At 39.6% G+C, this 18739-nt stretch overlaps 1 protein-coding gene across 1 annotated transcript; it reads left to right on the top strand.

Moving 5' to 3' along the window:
• The first annotated feature begins 1232 nt into the window (after nucleotides 1-1232).
• Nucleotides 1233-3074, top strand: odam (odontogenic, ameloblast associated). Its single transcript, XM_030093335.1, has 9 exons — nucleotides 1233-1292; nucleotides 1378-1413; nucleotides 1495-1542; nucleotides 1671-1919; nucleotides 2041-2097; nucleotides 2182-2304; nucleotides 2712-2744; nucleotides 2833-2916; nucleotides 3039-3074. Exons 1-9 carry the CDS (start codon nucleotides 1233-1235, stop codon nucleotides 3072-3074), a joined length of 726 nt encoding a protein of 241 aa, XP_029949195.1.
• Nucleotides 3075-18739: the final 15665 nt, after the last annotated feature.

Raw genomic sequence — 18739 nt, 5'->3', positions numbered from 1 at the left:
CTCTGTGTTTTGCTTAATGTCACAGCCTCTTGAAACAATGCAGTGTCTTATTAACAACAGGAGTTTCACAATTTTAAACATATATTTTTACAGTGACAAACCACTAAGAGAAAATACCCACTCCTTCAGTAGATGCTGCCATCACATGCTCCAGTTGGAAAAAAAACAAAACAAAAAAAAACAACAACATAAAAGGAGTCTACAATAAAACTTAGGGCATTTTAAATCAGTTTAACCAGTCTATCACAGGGCAAATTCAGAGGCAGTTACAGCTACAGGCAAGTTGGTGTCACCAAATCAGCTCAAACATATTTTTCCAGAATCCAGGCATGCACAGGATAACTACACGCTGAAATGCCATGAAACCCCGACTCCATTGGGGGATTTTCTCGCATTGAAGTGAGAGCTCTACCCACTATTAAAATGTGTGGCCGTATCAAAAAAAGTCCGGCCATTTACTCTCCAGAGCACACGTTTAAAGTGAGGTTTCCATGGTTAACCTGTACTGCTGATGATTAGTCAATTAGATGTCAACATCAGTCTAAGTGGGCTGTGCAACATGTGACAAATGTCTGGTGATAATAACCTTTTTTTTTTTCTCTTTTGCAGTTTTTTTCATGACATGCCAGAATTTCCTTTGGAGCTAATGTCCATAATTACACACTGAAGTGCTCCACCTTGACATATGCATATAAACTTTACTCACATAATAATCAGATTGTGTAAACTAAACCTCTTAAGGGAGCATTTCTGTCTCATAAGAGAAAAACTGTGACAGTTTGGTGAATTCTCAATCTCTATAATGTGAAAAGTGCACATAAACATTTTCACATTAAGCTTCTTGGGAGAATCGCTCCCAGCTTGGACACGGGCCATGTCATGGCGTTTAGAGACATGACTTACATCTAATGACATACTTTGCTGGCCTGTGTTGTAAGAGTCTGAGTCGGATGCCATGAGAAACGTCTGTCACCCTGACCACACGTTGTCTGGGTGGGTTGGTGGTGCACCGTAACAGTCTGCATGGAGAGAATTTATAAGGCAAGGTGAGGAGGCAGACACAGTGAGGAAGAGCACATTCAGAGAAACGGTAAGGAGAGTTCGCAGTGCTCAAGATTTCTGTGAATATCTTCTGCTTCTGTAAAGAAAGGGGACATTAGTATTTTATAGGGCTGCACATAAGATTGTTGCTGTTCGGACTTTACTCATGTTTTCAAATCCTGCAGGACATCATGCAGCTGCAAACCACACTCCTGGTCATCTGTCTGCTGAGCACCAGCTTCGCTCTGCCAGTGAGTTTTTTCCTGATATATATCTGTATGCTACATGTACACATTGCGTGATCTGAACTTGACATTTTCTGTCCATTTTGTACAGGTGCAGATTGGAATTATTGCAAGCAATAGCAATGAGGTAGATACATGTCAAATGTATGCATGTCTGAGTGATTTAGGATGCAATATTTGAGCTAATTCAGCTTTTTTGTGTGTTTAGATCCTGAGACTCAATGGATTAACTCTTGCAGCTCTTGCACAAGCACAGGTACAGACTGGTGGGCCAAAACCTGCGTTTTAAGACAATTGTTTTCCCTATTTGGTCAAGTTGAACGAACCACATGTTTAATTTGGGAAATATCTTGCAAACTTACATGAAACTTCCCTTTTTTGCAGGCCTCATCGTTACTACCACAGTACGTGCTGCAGCAGCAACAGCCTGAGGTGCTGCTCACCCCACAGGTGCTGAACCTGAACCCCCAGGTGGCAGGTCCTTTTGGTCCCCAGGGGCCCCAGCTGCTTCTCCCGAACCAAGGCAACCAGCTGACACCTATGATTGTCCCCAATGGCCAACAAGAGCAGCTTGGGCCTGCACAGGACCCCAACGCGCCGACCATCCCCCAGCAGGGCCAAAACCCCATGCAGGTACAAGAGAGCAGCCTGGAGGCACATCGTGTGTTGTAGAACTACTTTTCTTTATTCTATGGAGCGTTTGCATGTTTCCTCACACTCCTGAAGAATAACAACTGTTTTAATTATCTTGTAGATGTTTCCCCAGTTTCAGTATCCGTCTTATGGATTTCCCCAGCTTCACAGGCAGCAGGTATTAGGCTCAACTTACATATGTGAAAATGTTGTCTGTATTTAAAGGATCAACAGCTGATTTCATGTATTTTCTTCATTACAGGGTTTCCCTTACTTCATGCCCCCGTATGGCTACCCCCAGCAGAGGAACACGGCTGTGCTGCAGCCGAACAATGGCCAGCAGAACCTGGAAAAAACCACTCAGAGGCCACAGCTTCCTCTGCAGGTCAGACATCAAATAATAAATGAAACTTGAAGGGAGGAGGGAAATATCCATGGTGAACAAATATTTAGATCTCCTTGAGACAAAGGTGACTCACAGACAAAACGTTCTGATAATAACATAGCTGCTGATGTTGAGTCATTACTGTGGGGATGTCTCGAACGTGGTGCAATGAGAACTGTCTTTCTTTCAAACCACACAGACTTAGCTGTGATTTGCTCAAAGTGCTGAGTGATACTTGTTGTAACGTAGGTATGATGTGCAGTTTTTATTTATTTGCTCTATTCATGATCGTGCTCATAAAGGCCTGATTTACTATTTGATGTCATTTGAGCCTTTTGCAAAAGTGCACTTCCATATTGTTGTATTTACTGTTCCTTCTAACTTTCCTGTATTTCCTTTAATTTTAGCAGGCCTCCAAGCCAAAGCCCCAGACAGAGCGGGTAAGCCACCCCAGAAACGACCAAAGCTTTTAGTTCAGGTTATTTACTGTCTAATTTTGTAATGCCGCCTCTCTGTGCTTTATTTCAGACATGGCCACTCGAGACTCAAAAAGAATCCACAACAATTCCGCCTGATCCTCGTGGTGATGCATCTGGCCCTGGGATTGATGAGGTGTATTTCCTTTACCAGTGCATTCAGAACTTTATTTTATTGTGGTGTTGCATACACAGCTGTTGGTTTATATACAGTATTTAATTTTAAATGGCTCAACTGAATTTTCTTTTTCTCTACAGGGTCAGTCCAACTTCCCCTTCCTGTTTGAGCCTTAGATGTCTCCTGGGAAATAACAACAAAGTCATCAGGATTTAAATAATTATCCTTGTATTTGGCCACATTTACAATGACTTGTCTTCATTTGCTCCCTCTCCCAGCTTCTATAACAATTTATCGAGTTGTTTTCCAAATCTGCCAAATAATAATAAAAACTACTGAAGCCAAATGATCCAGAGTGTGCTTTCTTTATTCCGATACATATTCAAGACAAATACATGGATTCAAAGCAAAATTCTGACTACATTCTTGGATATTCCACTGAAATCATGAATCTCATAATTCCAAATTCTGGGTGCCAGTTTATATTTTATATAAAGTCACTCAACACAAGAAAAAATGCGCTTAGGTTTAGTACAATAATGAGGATTGAAAAAATAACTATGGCATAAGATGACACATGTGGTGTTCAAAGAGTTGAAGCTAAAGGCTGAATGAGAGAATAGAAAACTATTCAATAAAGATTTGGGAAATGCTTGAAAACACTCACAGACTTAATAAGCAGACTTTACTAGTTTCACAACTCCATACTCAAAGGAGACAGTTCCCGAAAAATACAACAAAATACAATGAGAATCTTTCATCATCATCATCTTCGGCCAATTAGGAATGCACAGCTACACAAGCTTAGACATCATCTGTATCTTGTGAAGATTTAAGGAGATTACAGCAGTGTCGTGTTGAGATTGAGCTCCACATATTGCTGAAATAAGGATGAAGTCTGATGTATCACGATGCGTTCACAGGAGATCAGATCAAGCTATAAGCTACAAGTAGATCCAGTTGTTAAATTATTTAACAACAAGTCTAACAAAGCTAAATATAAACTGTGGCTGCATATGTGGCTGTAGTGTCATTTTCTGTTCAGATCCATGTTGTCTTTTTCTCTTTAAAGGTTTTAAGTATTATTAAGAGAATAAATAAAATTTTTACCCAATAAGAGTGAGAAACCTTTACCCATCGCTTTACAACTGAATCAGCAGTTATCAGTATAATAAACATGAAAAACATGTTCCCCTGCAAGAGTTACCAGAAGTAACTTAATTTCACATCATGATGCAATGCATAGCATAAATCGAAGAACTAACGCATATATTTGACAATGAGCTTATATTATTGACCACCTTTAACATCACATTTTATACATTTAGATCTCCGGTTTCTGTTATCTTGCAGTTTCACTTCTATCAGGCCTGTTTGGAAACCAAAAGGGCATCTCATGTATCTTTACCTGAAAAGAAAAGACAATTTCTGATCATTGCTATCATCATCTTCATCATCATCATCTTCATCATCACAAATTACAGCAGGTAGAAGTGTTACTCCACAATTTGCTCAAAACAACAGTAAAGAGTGACTCACCAAGGAATATTGTGCCACAGACTTTAAACTGTCCTTAAATTAGGATATTTTATTTAATGTTCAGCTAGCTGTATTATGGTCAGTTTGATGATTGATTGACTCGTTGAGTTCAGCCAAAATTACATCAGTTTGATGAAAGTAATATTGATCTTTTTTGGCAGTTGTGCAGAACTTTTCATCACAAGCCACTGTTCAAATCAGCATACTTATAAATCCAAGACAGTGACAATAAGTAAAAACAAAACTACTCAGCTAACAAATCCACGGGCAGACATCAGGGGGGAGGTTTAATTCAGGCAGCTTAATGTTTATTAAGGACCACAGATACATTACTGAAACTGTGAAATAAAAACGTGTCGGTGATGCTGGATCCTGTTCGCCGCTGTCTCTATTCTACCAGCTTTGACAGTCTGTGTCATCAACTGGGAAAACATGATTAAATGTGCAAGAGATAGCTAATTTTCTTGGAGTAGAACTTGTTCACAGAACAGAGCTGTGATGCAAAGAATCTGCATCTGAAGAATCATGAAAGTCACTCACTATGTATCACTTTACTACTTTACTACTTTAACGATCTCCTGCACGATTCCAGAATAAATACTGATAGGACATACAGATATTTATTTACAACAGACAACACATCTTGAGACACACAAGATATTAGAATAACACATCTGAGTCATCGTCAGATATGTGCAAAACATGTTTCTTCACAAACTGTTTGGCAACATTTTCTTAATCAATTTTTTCAGCAACACATAATCCTCTAATCATATGGTTCACATATTGTGTAAATGCTTGCCTAAGTCAGAGCAGCAACTGGGTTTATTCCAGTGGCAGAACACTGGGTTCATTTTGTGGAATCTCCCGAAACTGATCTAATCACTTTACACTCTGTTGGTGCCCTGATTAAGTATATTGATTTAAATTATTAAATTGAGTGATTAGAGATGCCTTAAAAGTCAGTCCAAACTCCTCTGAAAGTAAATATCGAGGATAGAGGCACTGATTTGTGTTTGGCTCCATTTTCCAACAAGATGCTGCTACGGCTCCCCAGCAAGGCCCCTGAACTCATAGCACTGTGGCAGCTGTAGAATAATTTTATAATATTCTTTACATCATGCTTATTATATTATGTTATTTACTATTGTTCATGTAATGCATGGTCTGTTAGTTATAGTATGCTAGTAGACACAGGCGTAGAAAAGACATGTATCCTTTTTCTGTTCGCCAGCCTGCCATGTTTCATTTTTACGGCAGCCTCTTGGCAGCTGGACAGTTTGTTTTTTCAAAAGTCAAGACTTTAGGTCAATTGTCTCTCTGTCTCCCTCTGGTGCAAATGAGGCTCATTGGACAAGAAATGTGACACTATGATTTGTTGCACAACACCTGGCATTTGGGAAGAGTTGAAGGAGACTTGATGGAGGCTGAGTGGGCCTCCTAAGGGGTCACGGACAGTGACCTTTGTAGGGAGGGGGGAACAATTGTGTCTTGAAGGAGACTCAACGAATGTTTGAACAATTGTGTCTTGAAGGAGAACTAATTAAGCACCAACGAACCCCCAAGAAATAGTATAAATAGATGGAGCGGAGAGCGATCGGCGCGTCAGTTCTTTTGGTCAACCTGACTGCCAGGAGGTGTTTTTGGGAATAAAGTCCTCCTTTTGCATTCTGACTCTGACTCTGCCTGATTTTTCTGAGGAGAACTACGATGGAAGACTTCAAGAATCAAGAACGGATATACTTGAGGATTTTACGTTTTTTCTGGAATATATGTTTGTGGGGTTTTTTGCACCGTGACTGGCCTAGGATACTTTTTAAAATAAAATTCCACGACACAGCCCACTACTCCCACTCCCATCTCCGCATGGAAAGCACTGGAGTAACCGAACCAGAGTGAAATTCAATTGTGAGAATCAGTGATTCTCACAGTGAATCTCTTAACTCACCTTGTGCAGTTAAAAGCTGTCAGCCGTAAGACACAGCGGTTCAAAGTTTACACTAAGTTGATATTGGGAGAACCGTGATTCCTGATACAGCGCCAATATTTGAATATCAAATCCATCCAAATTCAATTTAAGCAGGTAAGAGTGCAAGAGCAAGAACCAATATGGCAAGGCTATAATGTGAAGAGCCACAAAACTGCAGTAGGCTACTACTAATTGTTCTCTGACTGCAATATAATCATTTCTGAGTTTCAGATCAATCAAATTAACAATATATTGTTTTCAAATGGGCTAAAATGTGTGTGCAACATGTCCAAGAAGACTTAACCAGATGTGGTTTCTGTTCAGTGTTTCCACATTAGTCACACCTTTAAATGTGGTCAAGGGAGATTTCTTAGCGAGTGCAATTTCCCAACAAAGCCTCTCCTGAAACTGTATATAAGAAAAGTTCACCACGAAGAGAGACCAGAAAATCTCCTGGATCCTGTGAGACAGTGTTCGCCAACTCAAATAAATCTGACGGTAAATATAAGGCTCTTATTTTTTTTTAATTGTTGTTGGGAAATGTTTATTAATGACTTATAAAGCTTGAACACATTGTTTTCATTGAGGATAAGTTTGTAAGAATATTTATTCTTGGTTTCAACAGGTATAGCCACTAACACCATGCTGAAGGTTATCTTTGTACTTGGATGCCTCCTGAGCACCATCCTGGCTAATCCTGTAAGTGTGAAAAATGTTTGATTAATCAGAATCAGAATCATTTTTATTGGACAAGTACGGCTGCCCATACAAGTAATTTGATGTGGTGGAGAGACACCAAGCCAGCCATTTGCGGCACCTGGATAAATAATATAATATTTCAAAGATTTTTTTACATGTAGGTGAGATCTGTTTTGTAATAATGCATGTTTTCCTCAGATGGATGAGGTGCACAAGCGAGTCGCTCGCTCCAGTAGCTCTGAAGAGGTGAGTTCCTTTGTTAATTTTGGATACCTTTACATGCAGTATCAGTTGTGAAGTTCCTGGGTGTGAACTATCAGTGTCGTTATGAGTACCGACTCAAATACCATCATGTCAAATTTCAGCAGATTTGATTGAAAATCTGTTTCAGACAATTCTTCAGAAATGTGCAATCATAACTGAATCTGATTTGCTTCTTTTTTTTTTTTTCCAAACAGTCTGGGAGCACCAGCACTAGTACCAGCACCAGTACCGGCACCACTACCAGCACCATCACTAACCAAAATCTACTCCAGCTTCTCACTCTGCTCGCCCAACTGGCAACTACTGCAGCACCAACAACTACCACAGTTGCAACAACTACCACTGCTGCAGCCACTACAGTCTGATCACGAAGAAGTCTGAAACTGAACCTGAGATGAAAAGGTTGATGAAGTGCTGAATGGATTTTTGACCACTTTTGTGTCTGATTGTCACATTGGGGAGAGAATCCATCACTCTGTAGTTGATTACTTTTTTGTCTCTTAGTTTAGTGAAATATGCAGATCAAAGTTATTTGTCCTCTGTAGTTTTTGTCAAATAAACTTCAACAATTCTATGTATGTGGACTCAGTATTCTTATTCAGTGTAGTGATATGTTTCTATTACATGGTGATGGAAATTATTGAAATGAATAATGGTTAAGCTGAACTTCCGGTGAAAGCTTTAAGAGCAGGGAGTGTCATCAACACCTTTAGGAGCAATTACAGCTTTAAGTCTTCTTGGGTGTGACACTACAAGCTTGGCATAGCTACATTTGGCGTATTTTTCCCCAATTCTTCCCTGCGGGTCATCTCAAGCTCTGTCTGGTTAGATGGGGCGTGGCATCTGGTATACTCTGGATGGGTGAAGTTATGTCTTTTTTAAGACTAGAGAAAACAAGGTACTCCAGACAAGGCAATTTAAGAAAATTCAACTTAAAGTGGCAATCATTCATATCATTTTTCAGTACTAACTCGCCCATCACTCCTTCAAAAAATACCCCTGTGTGATTTAATTATTAGTATTGTTACTTTTTTTTTTCTTTTTCTTGTTTTGTATTTTCTCTCTCTTTTTTTATCTCCCTTTTACTGTATGGTATTCTTAGTTTATAAAAACTTTTTTTTTTTTTTTGCAGTGAGGGGACTTAAAAAAATGGAAAAAGACGTGCACAGACAAGATGATCATTGGCACTAAAACGTAGTCATTGATGTTAATAAACATATGAAACTGAAACAATATTATATCATGATGTGACGCATGCCATAAAGCAGTCTGCACATTTGGAGTTTTTTAGTGTGCAGGGCTCCTACCACCCTCCTCACAGCTGCTTAGTCCAAGTGAGAGCAATACTGACGCCCTCAGGCCGTGACAGAGGGGTCATTCAACCAGTTGTAAGTCGATGTATGAATGAATGAATGAATGAATGAATGAATGAATGAATGAATGAAATTATTTTTCGAACTTGTAAAAACCTATGCAGCTAATTTGTACATACAAAAGAAAAAATTATAAAAAAAAAAGTTAATACAAATCAAAGAAAACAAAAGAAAACATCAACATAGTTCAAAAAAAGGAGTAGGAGAAAGTAAAGACTTTTTTTTAAAGATTCCGACCCCTTTTTAAGTTTTAAAGTCATACTTCAAAGAACATCCTGTAATATAATGACATAATATGACCAAATATAATATGCATAAACCGTGCAGATATCCCTATAAATACACAAAATACGCCCCCACATACCACAGAGTCATCCCCATAAATATATACTATACAATAACATAGCTACAGTATAACAACAGTATATCAGTTTACACCACATGCATAACACAAAACACAATCCCCCCCCCCCCCCCCCCCCCCCCCCCCCAATCATCCACAGTTACTGGCTTCCTCTTCCATATACTTATTATGAAATATTTCTTTGTACCTTTTTTTAAACAAATTTTTGTTGCTACTTTGTTTTATTTCTGTCTCCAAATTGTTCCACAGAGCCACCCCACAGCTTGACATGCACATACTTTTCAGAGTAGTTCGAACCTTGTATCGTCACAAAGGATATTAAAATGTTTTATTAAGGTTGAAAAATTCCTTAGTGTCACTTTAAAGTGTCTCAAACTAGCAACCTGCGACAAGGTGGGGGGGGGGGGGGGGGGGGGGGGGGGGGGGTTACATGATGTGACAAATACTACTTTTTGCACCTTTAAATGTTTTGAATGTGTTAGTGTGAGGAAAAAGATACAGCTACTCCTGTTACTCTTGTCTTTTCAATAAACATGATCTGACACAGTCTGTATTTCATGCAGCAGTTAAAGTATTCCTAAAACACAGCTGAACGATATCAGGGCAGGGAAACAGTTGTTGAAATGTATATTTTCACACATTTTCAATTCAACTTCATTCCGTCAAATTTCTTTTAAAGACTAAACAGTATTTGTTATGTAAATGTTTCTTTTGTTAGTGTTTCTTTTTTCCCAAAGATTAGCCTTCATCTTATAGTCGTTGTTGTCTTCTGTACATATGGAGCAATACGGTATTCTCATGTTGAAAAACCTCTTTTAAAAACCAAACTTTGTTATCAGTTCTCACGGGGTAAGATGCAAAGGGCCAATTTCTGGTCGACGGAAGAAAGAAATGACAGGTGAGAGAGATGGAATAACGGTACAGGGCCTGAGACAAAGGAGACTCAGCTCACACTGCGCAAGCAAGGTCCGTATTGACAAAGCATTGTGAAGTCAATACTGTGAAGAAAGTACATCTTTTAATGCCAAGTCTTTAGTGTACTCTGCTGCACCTGGAAGTTGAAGCAAATGTAGTGTGAGAAGTGGTTTGGTTAAAGCTAGAAGTAGAAATAAAGACTCACATCTCATAATCTGTCTTGCTTCATCTGGCCTGACTGTCTCAAACTGTGCTTAAAGTGACAGTACAGTCGACAGTGGATTTATAAAGGACATAAAATCAATAAATACAGGGATATATAAGTGGCTCAATAAATAAACCAAATCATACTACATAAAATGCAAATACAGACAGATACACCAGACACCAGATCGCTCATGACAAGTCCCGGTGGCAGCAGACCCACCGGGTCGTCCCTCTTCACTTACCACAAATGAGGGATTCCTTTGTTTATTTTCCTCTTCTCATTATACGCTTAAATTCAGCAGGTCCCCACATCTGAAAGGATTAATTTTGCTGGATAGTGAAGCAACATATGAGTCAATTTGGCAGCTGTTGGAAAATCAATGTGGAGGACCATTCACAATCAGAACGTTCTCAGAGACAAGATGCATGGATGACCAAGGAGACCAAAGACTGTAGGACTGACGTCTCTGACGAAAAATGACAATTTAAAGAATGTGTTTTAATCCATTTGCAATAGACATGGGGTCTTGTATTTCTTTCTTTTTTGTTTCCCAAGCCTAAATCATCTTACATTTCAACGTTCACACATAGACTAAAGTTTATTGAAGCTGATGACACAGGGGTGAATCAGTGTCTTTGACCTTTACACCCCCACAGCATTTTTGAGCAGTCTGGAGGACCAAATCCTTGTTCTGTTATTTGTATTTGGGCCACATACGCCAAACATTATGCACCTAATCTAAAAAAGCCTGTGCTGTGAATTTCAGCCATCTTAGTGCTCAGAGGCCCGAGCGCTGTCCCAGACAAAGCACTAACCCAACCCTACTGAGCAGCTCCTCAAAGCCTGGCTGGGTTAAAAGTGTTCTTTTAAACTCCCTTCCTAAAATTTAAATTTTAGGTCGAAGGTAACACTTTACATCACAGTCGGGATTCGATCCTCCGTACTGCTCACAAGGCTCTGAGAGACCAAAGGTCGCATACCCTGATTCCCCGAGAGTCATCAGCTGATGAAGTTTTTCAAAATAGCAAAATTGTTTATAATTTCTCTGTCCACCTGATGATATCCCACTCATCAAACTTATACAAATTCACCACACTCAAAACATCTTATCTCTAATTTTGTGGGCATTCTTACAGATCTGCAGGATCTCAGAACTGATGAGGTTAAACATTGTTGGGAGAAGGAAATGAATGCAGAGATTAAGAATGAGGTTTGGAACAAAGATTGAGTCGGTATCAGCTCATGTTTAGTCAATGCAAGGCTACAGTTGATTCAATACAATATGATTCATAGACTATGCTATTCCAGAGTAAAATTGCACAAACTGTTTCCTGATTCATCCCCATTGTGTATGAGATGTGGAAATGCAGAGGGCACTCTTTACCTCTTCTGGGATTGTCATTATCTTTACCACTTCTTGTCCACCATTTTTCAGTGATGCTCAGCTGTACTCCACCATCAGGTCAATCCTGAATCACAAATTGCTTTATTTGTAATTCCTAAAGAGATGGAAAAAAATCACAATGCTCTGCTTTGACGTATAGCATGGCAATAGCTTAATGATATATTTTGAAAAGATGGAAATCAGAATCTGCTCCCACTTTTGTAAACTGGTGCAATGAGTTAATATTTTTCATTTGGAAAAGCTGAGATATGATCTGTCTGGTAACCCACAAAAATCTGGGACCCAGCGCTTCTTTACATAACAGACTAGAGGACATCACGCCTTTGAAGGCATGCCTTTACACTCACTGACTGTAAGCTGAATGTACTGAAAGGGTGGAATAAATATTCTGAATGTGAATCCAAGAAGTTTTCACTCACTTTAAAGGGATACTTAAACATTTTGGCAAATTGGCCCATTTAGCGCAATTCCTTAGTCATTTCGAACAGCATATTTACTTTTTTTGTGAGGGTGAGCTGTTGTTTATTCAGAGGTGAGTCGGGGAAGGTTTTCGGGACGGACACAATGGAGGTGAACGGTATTTTTGGTTCCCCTCGTCAAACTCATCAAATACAAAATCCGACAACCCCAAAACACTTTGGTGGACACGTTATAATCCGCACCAAGGATCAATGATGATCCTTTGCACCACTACACAGCTGGATCACATTTATTTTTTCCTTTTAATTTTGCAGACTTTCAGATTTCTGACTTGGGAGGAATTCATCCAGTGGATTGAAGACTTTTTCCTGGCACAACAAACAACCACCACCACCGCCGCCAGCACCACTACCACAGCTGGAACTACTACTACCACACCTTGATCATGAAGGATTCTGTAATTCAACCACTTTTGTGTCAAATTGTCACATTGTGGAGAGAATCCGACTCTGTACTTCATTTCCTTTCTGTCTCTCAGCTTAGTGAAACATGCAGATTAAAATTCCTTGTCCTCTCTGCTCCCTCCTAAATAAACTTCTTCATTGCAAATATATGGACTCAGTATGGCTGTTGAGAAATGTTTCTGTGACATGGTATAGAGGGTTTTCTTGTTGCGTCATCAGGCGCGTCATCGACCCGGAAGTCGCCATCTTGGAGGTACTCCGTATCACAACAAAGCACGAGTCCAGAGCATTATCAAGAAAAATGGTAAATTATTGCCGTGTCATTGGTTGTACCAATAGGTCAGACCGAGAAAAACATTTGGAATTATATAGACGTCGCCCTGCGACAGACTGGCGACCTGTCCAGGGCATACCCTGCCTTCGCCCACAGCAGCTGGGATCGGCTCCAGCCACCCGCAACCCCGATAAGCGGTAGAAAATGAATGAATGAATAGACTTCCAAAAGTTATAAAAAATCAGGGTGAGGAATGCCAAAAACTATCAGAGGAACGGAGGCGCTTGTGGTTAGCAAAGCTTAACCAAGATCTACGAGGGAAAAATCTGGACAACATCCGAATTTGTTCAGCACATTTCTTGTCAGGTAAGTGAAACAGAGCGCAACAGTTTAAGCTCATTAATGACTTCATATGTTACTTTGATCATTCATAAACGTTTAGCTTCTACAGAAACTTGAATTTTTCTGTCCCTAGCCTTAAGAGATGTATTACTCCTGAAAAAAAAAACCAGTTTGTGCTAGATTTTTAAAGTATTTTATGTAAAAAAAAAAAACATTTCAGCTATCACACTATTTGTAGCCATCAGCTTGGTAATATTTGCGTTTTAATCAATTATTTAGAACCCCAACCCCTACGAAAGTGCTGGTCCCCAGTGAGGGTCCAGGAGGTGGGAGCCAACTCCTACTGATCTTTACCACCAATAAACCCTCTCTTGTGACCCAAGGCCTTCCCGATATTCCTGTGCTTCTTCAGTCCGTTTTGACTAGCTTTCGACATGGCTGAACGCACTCAAATTGTTCCATAACACACAATCGCGGCTACTGTCAGTATGATTATTTACGCTGAGTATCTCAGCACAGCGAGGGTACCGCCCAAGTCGTGACGTCGGTGAAAACCCTCTATTGGAAATTATGAGGAAATATAAAAGTTGATTTTTACTTCCAGTCAAATTTCTAAAAGAGTAGTGATTGGAAGTTCAAGAGCAAGTCACCCAGTTGAATCAAAAACAAAGAACACTGCATTTTGAAAATGTTACATTTGTGAAAAGAAATGGACCCAGCTTTGGAGGTTGGGGGTATAATTTGTTATTTGTGGTATATAATATGAGAGGCGTCACTAGGTTTTGAGACAAGGGGGGCTCAGCCTCCAGCAGATGCATCGGATGTCAGCAAACGTAGCACACAAGCCTAAAACTTTACAGCTATCAAAGACCCATAAATGATTCATTATTATTTCAATTTAGTTTTTAAATACAGTACAAAAACAAATATAGGTTTGCACAAAGAGAACACCTTTGCAGCATCAATTCTTAAATTGGGGTCCTTGGACCCCTGGGAGTCAGCCAGCCATCGCTTCAATAAATAAATTAATAAACACGTTTTATCAGTCAAAAAAAAAAAAAAAAAAAAAAGCATTTTTCTACATTTGGGTAGAAATGCACCATTAAAAAAAACTATTTCCTCCCACTCTCCTTAGCTATATGGACCATGAGAAACTGTGACTTGATTGATACTGTATGTATCACATATCACATATCACTGTGATACATTCTTCTCATCACACACAAGTCTTGCTGCTGCTGCTCAGTGTTTCCAGCCAGTGGCCATTGAAACATTTAAATAATAAATAATTACCAGTATTTCATATTTTTCAAATAATATTGAATAATTTAATAAATAATATCCTGATCATTACCTGGAGTTTTATTGAGAACTGAGATAGTAGACCTCAACAAAGGCGTTTTTCCAATGAAAGAGTGAGGAGTATATCAGTCAGAAAACATGAATGGTGGATTTTGGCTGCAACTTCTTCAGAAAAAGCCCAAAGGCCTTCCGATTTAGTGGCAGAGGAGGATCTTAGTTATCCATCACTCCAGAATAGAGAAACTGTGTTGTGGGAAAAAAAAACCCCACCCTGCTCACTAGTTTGACCTGTTTGTGATGTCATTGGCTGAGATGAGTTTGATAAGACTTGCAACATAATTTTACTGCAAGACTATAACTGTTAGAGTAGAGTGTTACTTTATTGATCCAAAACTGGGAAATTCTGTAAACTGGGAAATTCTGTTGTTTGTTAGTTTTCAACCAATAAGTCTAAGTAGTGAAAATAAGAGTTGAACCACTTCAGAAGGTTTTAGCCATTTTTTTTCTTTTTGTTTTCAATAAACTGGGTTCATCAGGACTGAGTCAGTGTTCATACGGTTTGTAGCAACTTGAATATGAAGGAAACACTCTGATATGAAGCTTCAGAACTCCACACTTGATTAACAGCTGCTGCACAGAACATCTCACTGCACACACTACCTGGTTAACTCCATAGACATAATAAAGAGTAGACCCCGCATTGGCCGCTACCGCGAATGGGCGCTGTCGAGAAATGCGGCCGCCATCTTGGTCTGATCGTCCGCCTCACTCTGCACCGCTGTTTGACCGGAGCAGTGAAGTCTCAGTGCATTAAATGAATCATAGTTCGTTCAATATTACACTTTTTTTTAATCTGCAAACGTCATTCAAAGAGCCATGATAGAGGCCACAATTTTTGGCGTTTTCCAATGTTTACAATGAATAAGATAATATTTTAGAAGATGCCAGCAGAGCTGTAGATGCCAGAGTATAATAATTAATCATGGCTATATCTAGGTTTAGAGCTAGGTTCCTGCTATGTCTCAGTAATTATTAATAACTAGCAGTTTTAACAGGCTAATTTAATATTTTTATTTATATTTTGTTTAGTTTAATTTTATATATCTATTTATCTATTTATATACACAAGTCAACATATAATGTCATATAGAAGCAGACTGTTCATTTTAAAATCAAGACAAGACAGAAAGACATAGATAGATAGATAGATAGATAGATAGATAGATAGATAGATAGGATAGATAGATAGATAGACACAATGATAAGTAATTTATGCCCTGTAATCAATACAATATTTCCCTTCAACAATGCTAACAGCCTTATTGTGAAGCTCCTATATCTGGAAACTTAAAGACTTGGAACACTTGGAACATGTTTTCCGTGTTGTCTTTTTGCTTATTTTTCCCTTTTCTTTTGTTTTGTTGTTGTTTTTGCTTTTTTCTACTCGTTTTTGTGTCTTTTTTTTGGGGGGTGGGGGGTGGGGGGGGGGGGGGGGGGGGGGGGGGTGGGTCATCTGTTTGGACGGATTCTCTCTATCATGATCATTGTGAACACTGGAATCAGTTATTTATCACCAGTGGGGGACAATCTAGATATGAATGTGCCTATCCCTGCTTTGTCTATGTTCAACTACAAAAGCAACTTAAAGAAAAATTTAATATTGCAATATCTGACCTAATCCAAACACAATGACAGACACATGAGATACACGGGGATTGCTTTAGATTATCTGTTTTTTTATTCTTTGTTTATATTTTTGTAAGATTTCTGTTTTTTTCTTTTCTTTTCTCTTTAGTTTTCTTTTTCTATTTTTGTGCTGGATTTTATTTATTGCTAATCATACTGAGTTACTGAGGTTGCCAAACAAGCAGCACAACATTATGAATTTTATGACTGCACTGTCGCTGTGCGCTGAGGACCACCAGCTGCGTGCGATGCGCATGAGATGTTGGTTACAAGGGGGGGATATATTATGTGACAAATACTACTTATTGCACCTTTAAATGCCTTGAATGTGTTGGTGTGAGGAAAAAAATACAGCTCCTCCTGTTGCTCTTGTATTATACCTACCAATAAACATGATCTGTTTTTCAGCAGCAGTAAAAGTATTCCTAACATCTAGACAACAGCAACATGCACCAAAAGAAAAAAAAAAAGAAAAAAGAAGAAGAAGAATGAAGCAATACAGCAATTACCTGGAGAAAAGTGTACAAAAGTAGGTCAAATCAATTACAACTCACTGGCCCACGTCATGCATGTTCAGGTCTCTCCCAGTTCCTACACAACTGATTGCAATGAGGGCTTGTTACTGGGCTTTTTGACAAGCTTGAGGATGTCAGCATGAGAATCAGGTGTGCTGCTTCAGTGTGACACCCTGACGTAACACATAAAGGACGCTGGGCCTTGATTAATGCAGTTTGACACGCATGAGCTACACAGTAACAGTTGTGATGATAATTTTAACCTGATGGGTTAAACATGGATTAAGCAATAAGATGACCTAGCCAGCAGCCTAGGAGCCCCACATATGGAGGGCCCTCAGATTATTCAGACGATTTTTAAAAATTTGAATATACTTCAATGGGAAATTGGATCAGCCTCTATTTTACTGTGTATGTGACAATAAACTCTTGAATTATGAATCTTGTCCCTAAGATAAACTATCACATTCAGGGAAGGAGGCATGGAGGAGGACACATGAAGCCAGCCACAGCCCGAGTTGAGTGTTAAGTTCATTTTATTGTCCATCAAGAGAAACATCCAAAAACTGAAAATCTGATGATGTCCAACAACTAAGGGTGGAGGCCACCATGGACTTAAACACTAAATTAAAAAAACAAACAAACAAACAAAAAAACTCCCTGCTGCTGTAGGAGAGGGTAGGGGATACAGAAACTATTCTTCTGGACAGATGTGTTGGAGCTCAGCCCATAGACGGATTACTGCATGGGCAAAGTGGGCACGTGCCCAAGGCCCAAGAGCCAATAGGGGCCCTTGGTCAGGCTTTTAATTTTCTTTTCTTTTCTTTTTTTTTTTTTTGTCCAAAACTAAAAAAAATATGTACAACCTCACAACAGTTTGTTTTCAAATTGGAGAAGCGGGCACTCATGGCCATAGAACAGTCAGTATCCAGCTCCTCCTAAACCGCCTTCATTACCTGTGAAACACCTGAAACCCTCTGATTCAGTGAACAACCTGAGCCGCAGCTCCGTGCTGCGTTCAGGGACACTACGTAAAAGTATCCTGCTGCTAAACACCACAGTCAGCAGTTAGCTTAGCTGTTAGCCACCGACAAACTAGCTGGATTTGAATGATCCCTTCGTGCTAAATCATCAGTCGACGGGACGCAATCTCAACTTCTGAGACGGTGGAAAGAAGATTTAAAAGCTGAGCGTCTCGGATAGAACAGGAAAGGTTGTTACTGACGGACAGTTCAGTTCAGAGAGGAAGGACTTGAGCAGCGTAGCGGCGGCTCGGAGAGAACGAGGGAAACATGGTTCTGGTAGATTTAGTTTCTGGTTTGGCGGCTGTTTACTGTTCTTTTGTTCTTTTCTCATCATCTTGATGTTCAGTGATCATCAGGAGTGAAGCTGCAGCTGTGAGGCGTTCAGGTTCCTCAGGCTCTTTTCAGATCAGAGGTCTTATCAAACATTTGTAAAGACTCACAGTCGGCGCTTCTATGTACATACGGCCCGCGGGCCAGAAGCGGCCCCCAAGAAGGTTCGATCAGGCCCGCGGGATAAATTGAAAGCGAAAAAATGCATAAAAGACATGGATTTAATATTTTTAATTAGCTGCAATTCGTGGACTATCCACTAGGGGGCACACTATTTTGATCAGACTGAACACAGCATTGAAGTGGGGAAGAGATGGAGGACATTTAAGGACATTCCTAAGGGAGGTAACAATCAGCAGACGGCAGTAGTGGGGACGCAGGGGATACAAGCTGCCATAAAACAGCAAAGAAGAAGAAGACCAAACTCAGTAGACGGTATCAATGCGCCATCTGCTGCTTGTTACCCTGGTCTCTACCTCCTCCTCCTCATTAGCCAAAATGTCATTATCCAAACGGAGAAAAGTAGATAAGGAGTGTAGAATTTTCAAAGAAAAATGGACCACGTCCTATTTATTTACAGAGATGCATGGGAAACCTTTATGCTTGGCGTGTTTGCAACAAGTTTCTGTATTGAAGGAATACAATATTCAACGCCACTACGACAGTCATCACAGCGAAAAATATGACGGCTTGCAAGGACAACTGAGAAGAGACAAGATCAACGAAATACTGGTGGGTCTGAGGAGA

Source organism: Salarias fasciatus, chromosome 6 (genome assembly GCF_902148845.1).
Source record: "Salarias fasciatus chromosome 6, fSalaFa1.1, whole genome shotgun sequence".
NCBI classification, from domain to species: domain Eukaryota; kingdom Metazoa; phylum Chordata; class Actinopteri; order Blenniiformes; family Blenniidae; genus Salarias; species Salarias fasciatus.
Note: the sequence above shows the minus strand (reverse complement) of the source record. Positions and strands in the feature narration are given on the sequence as shown.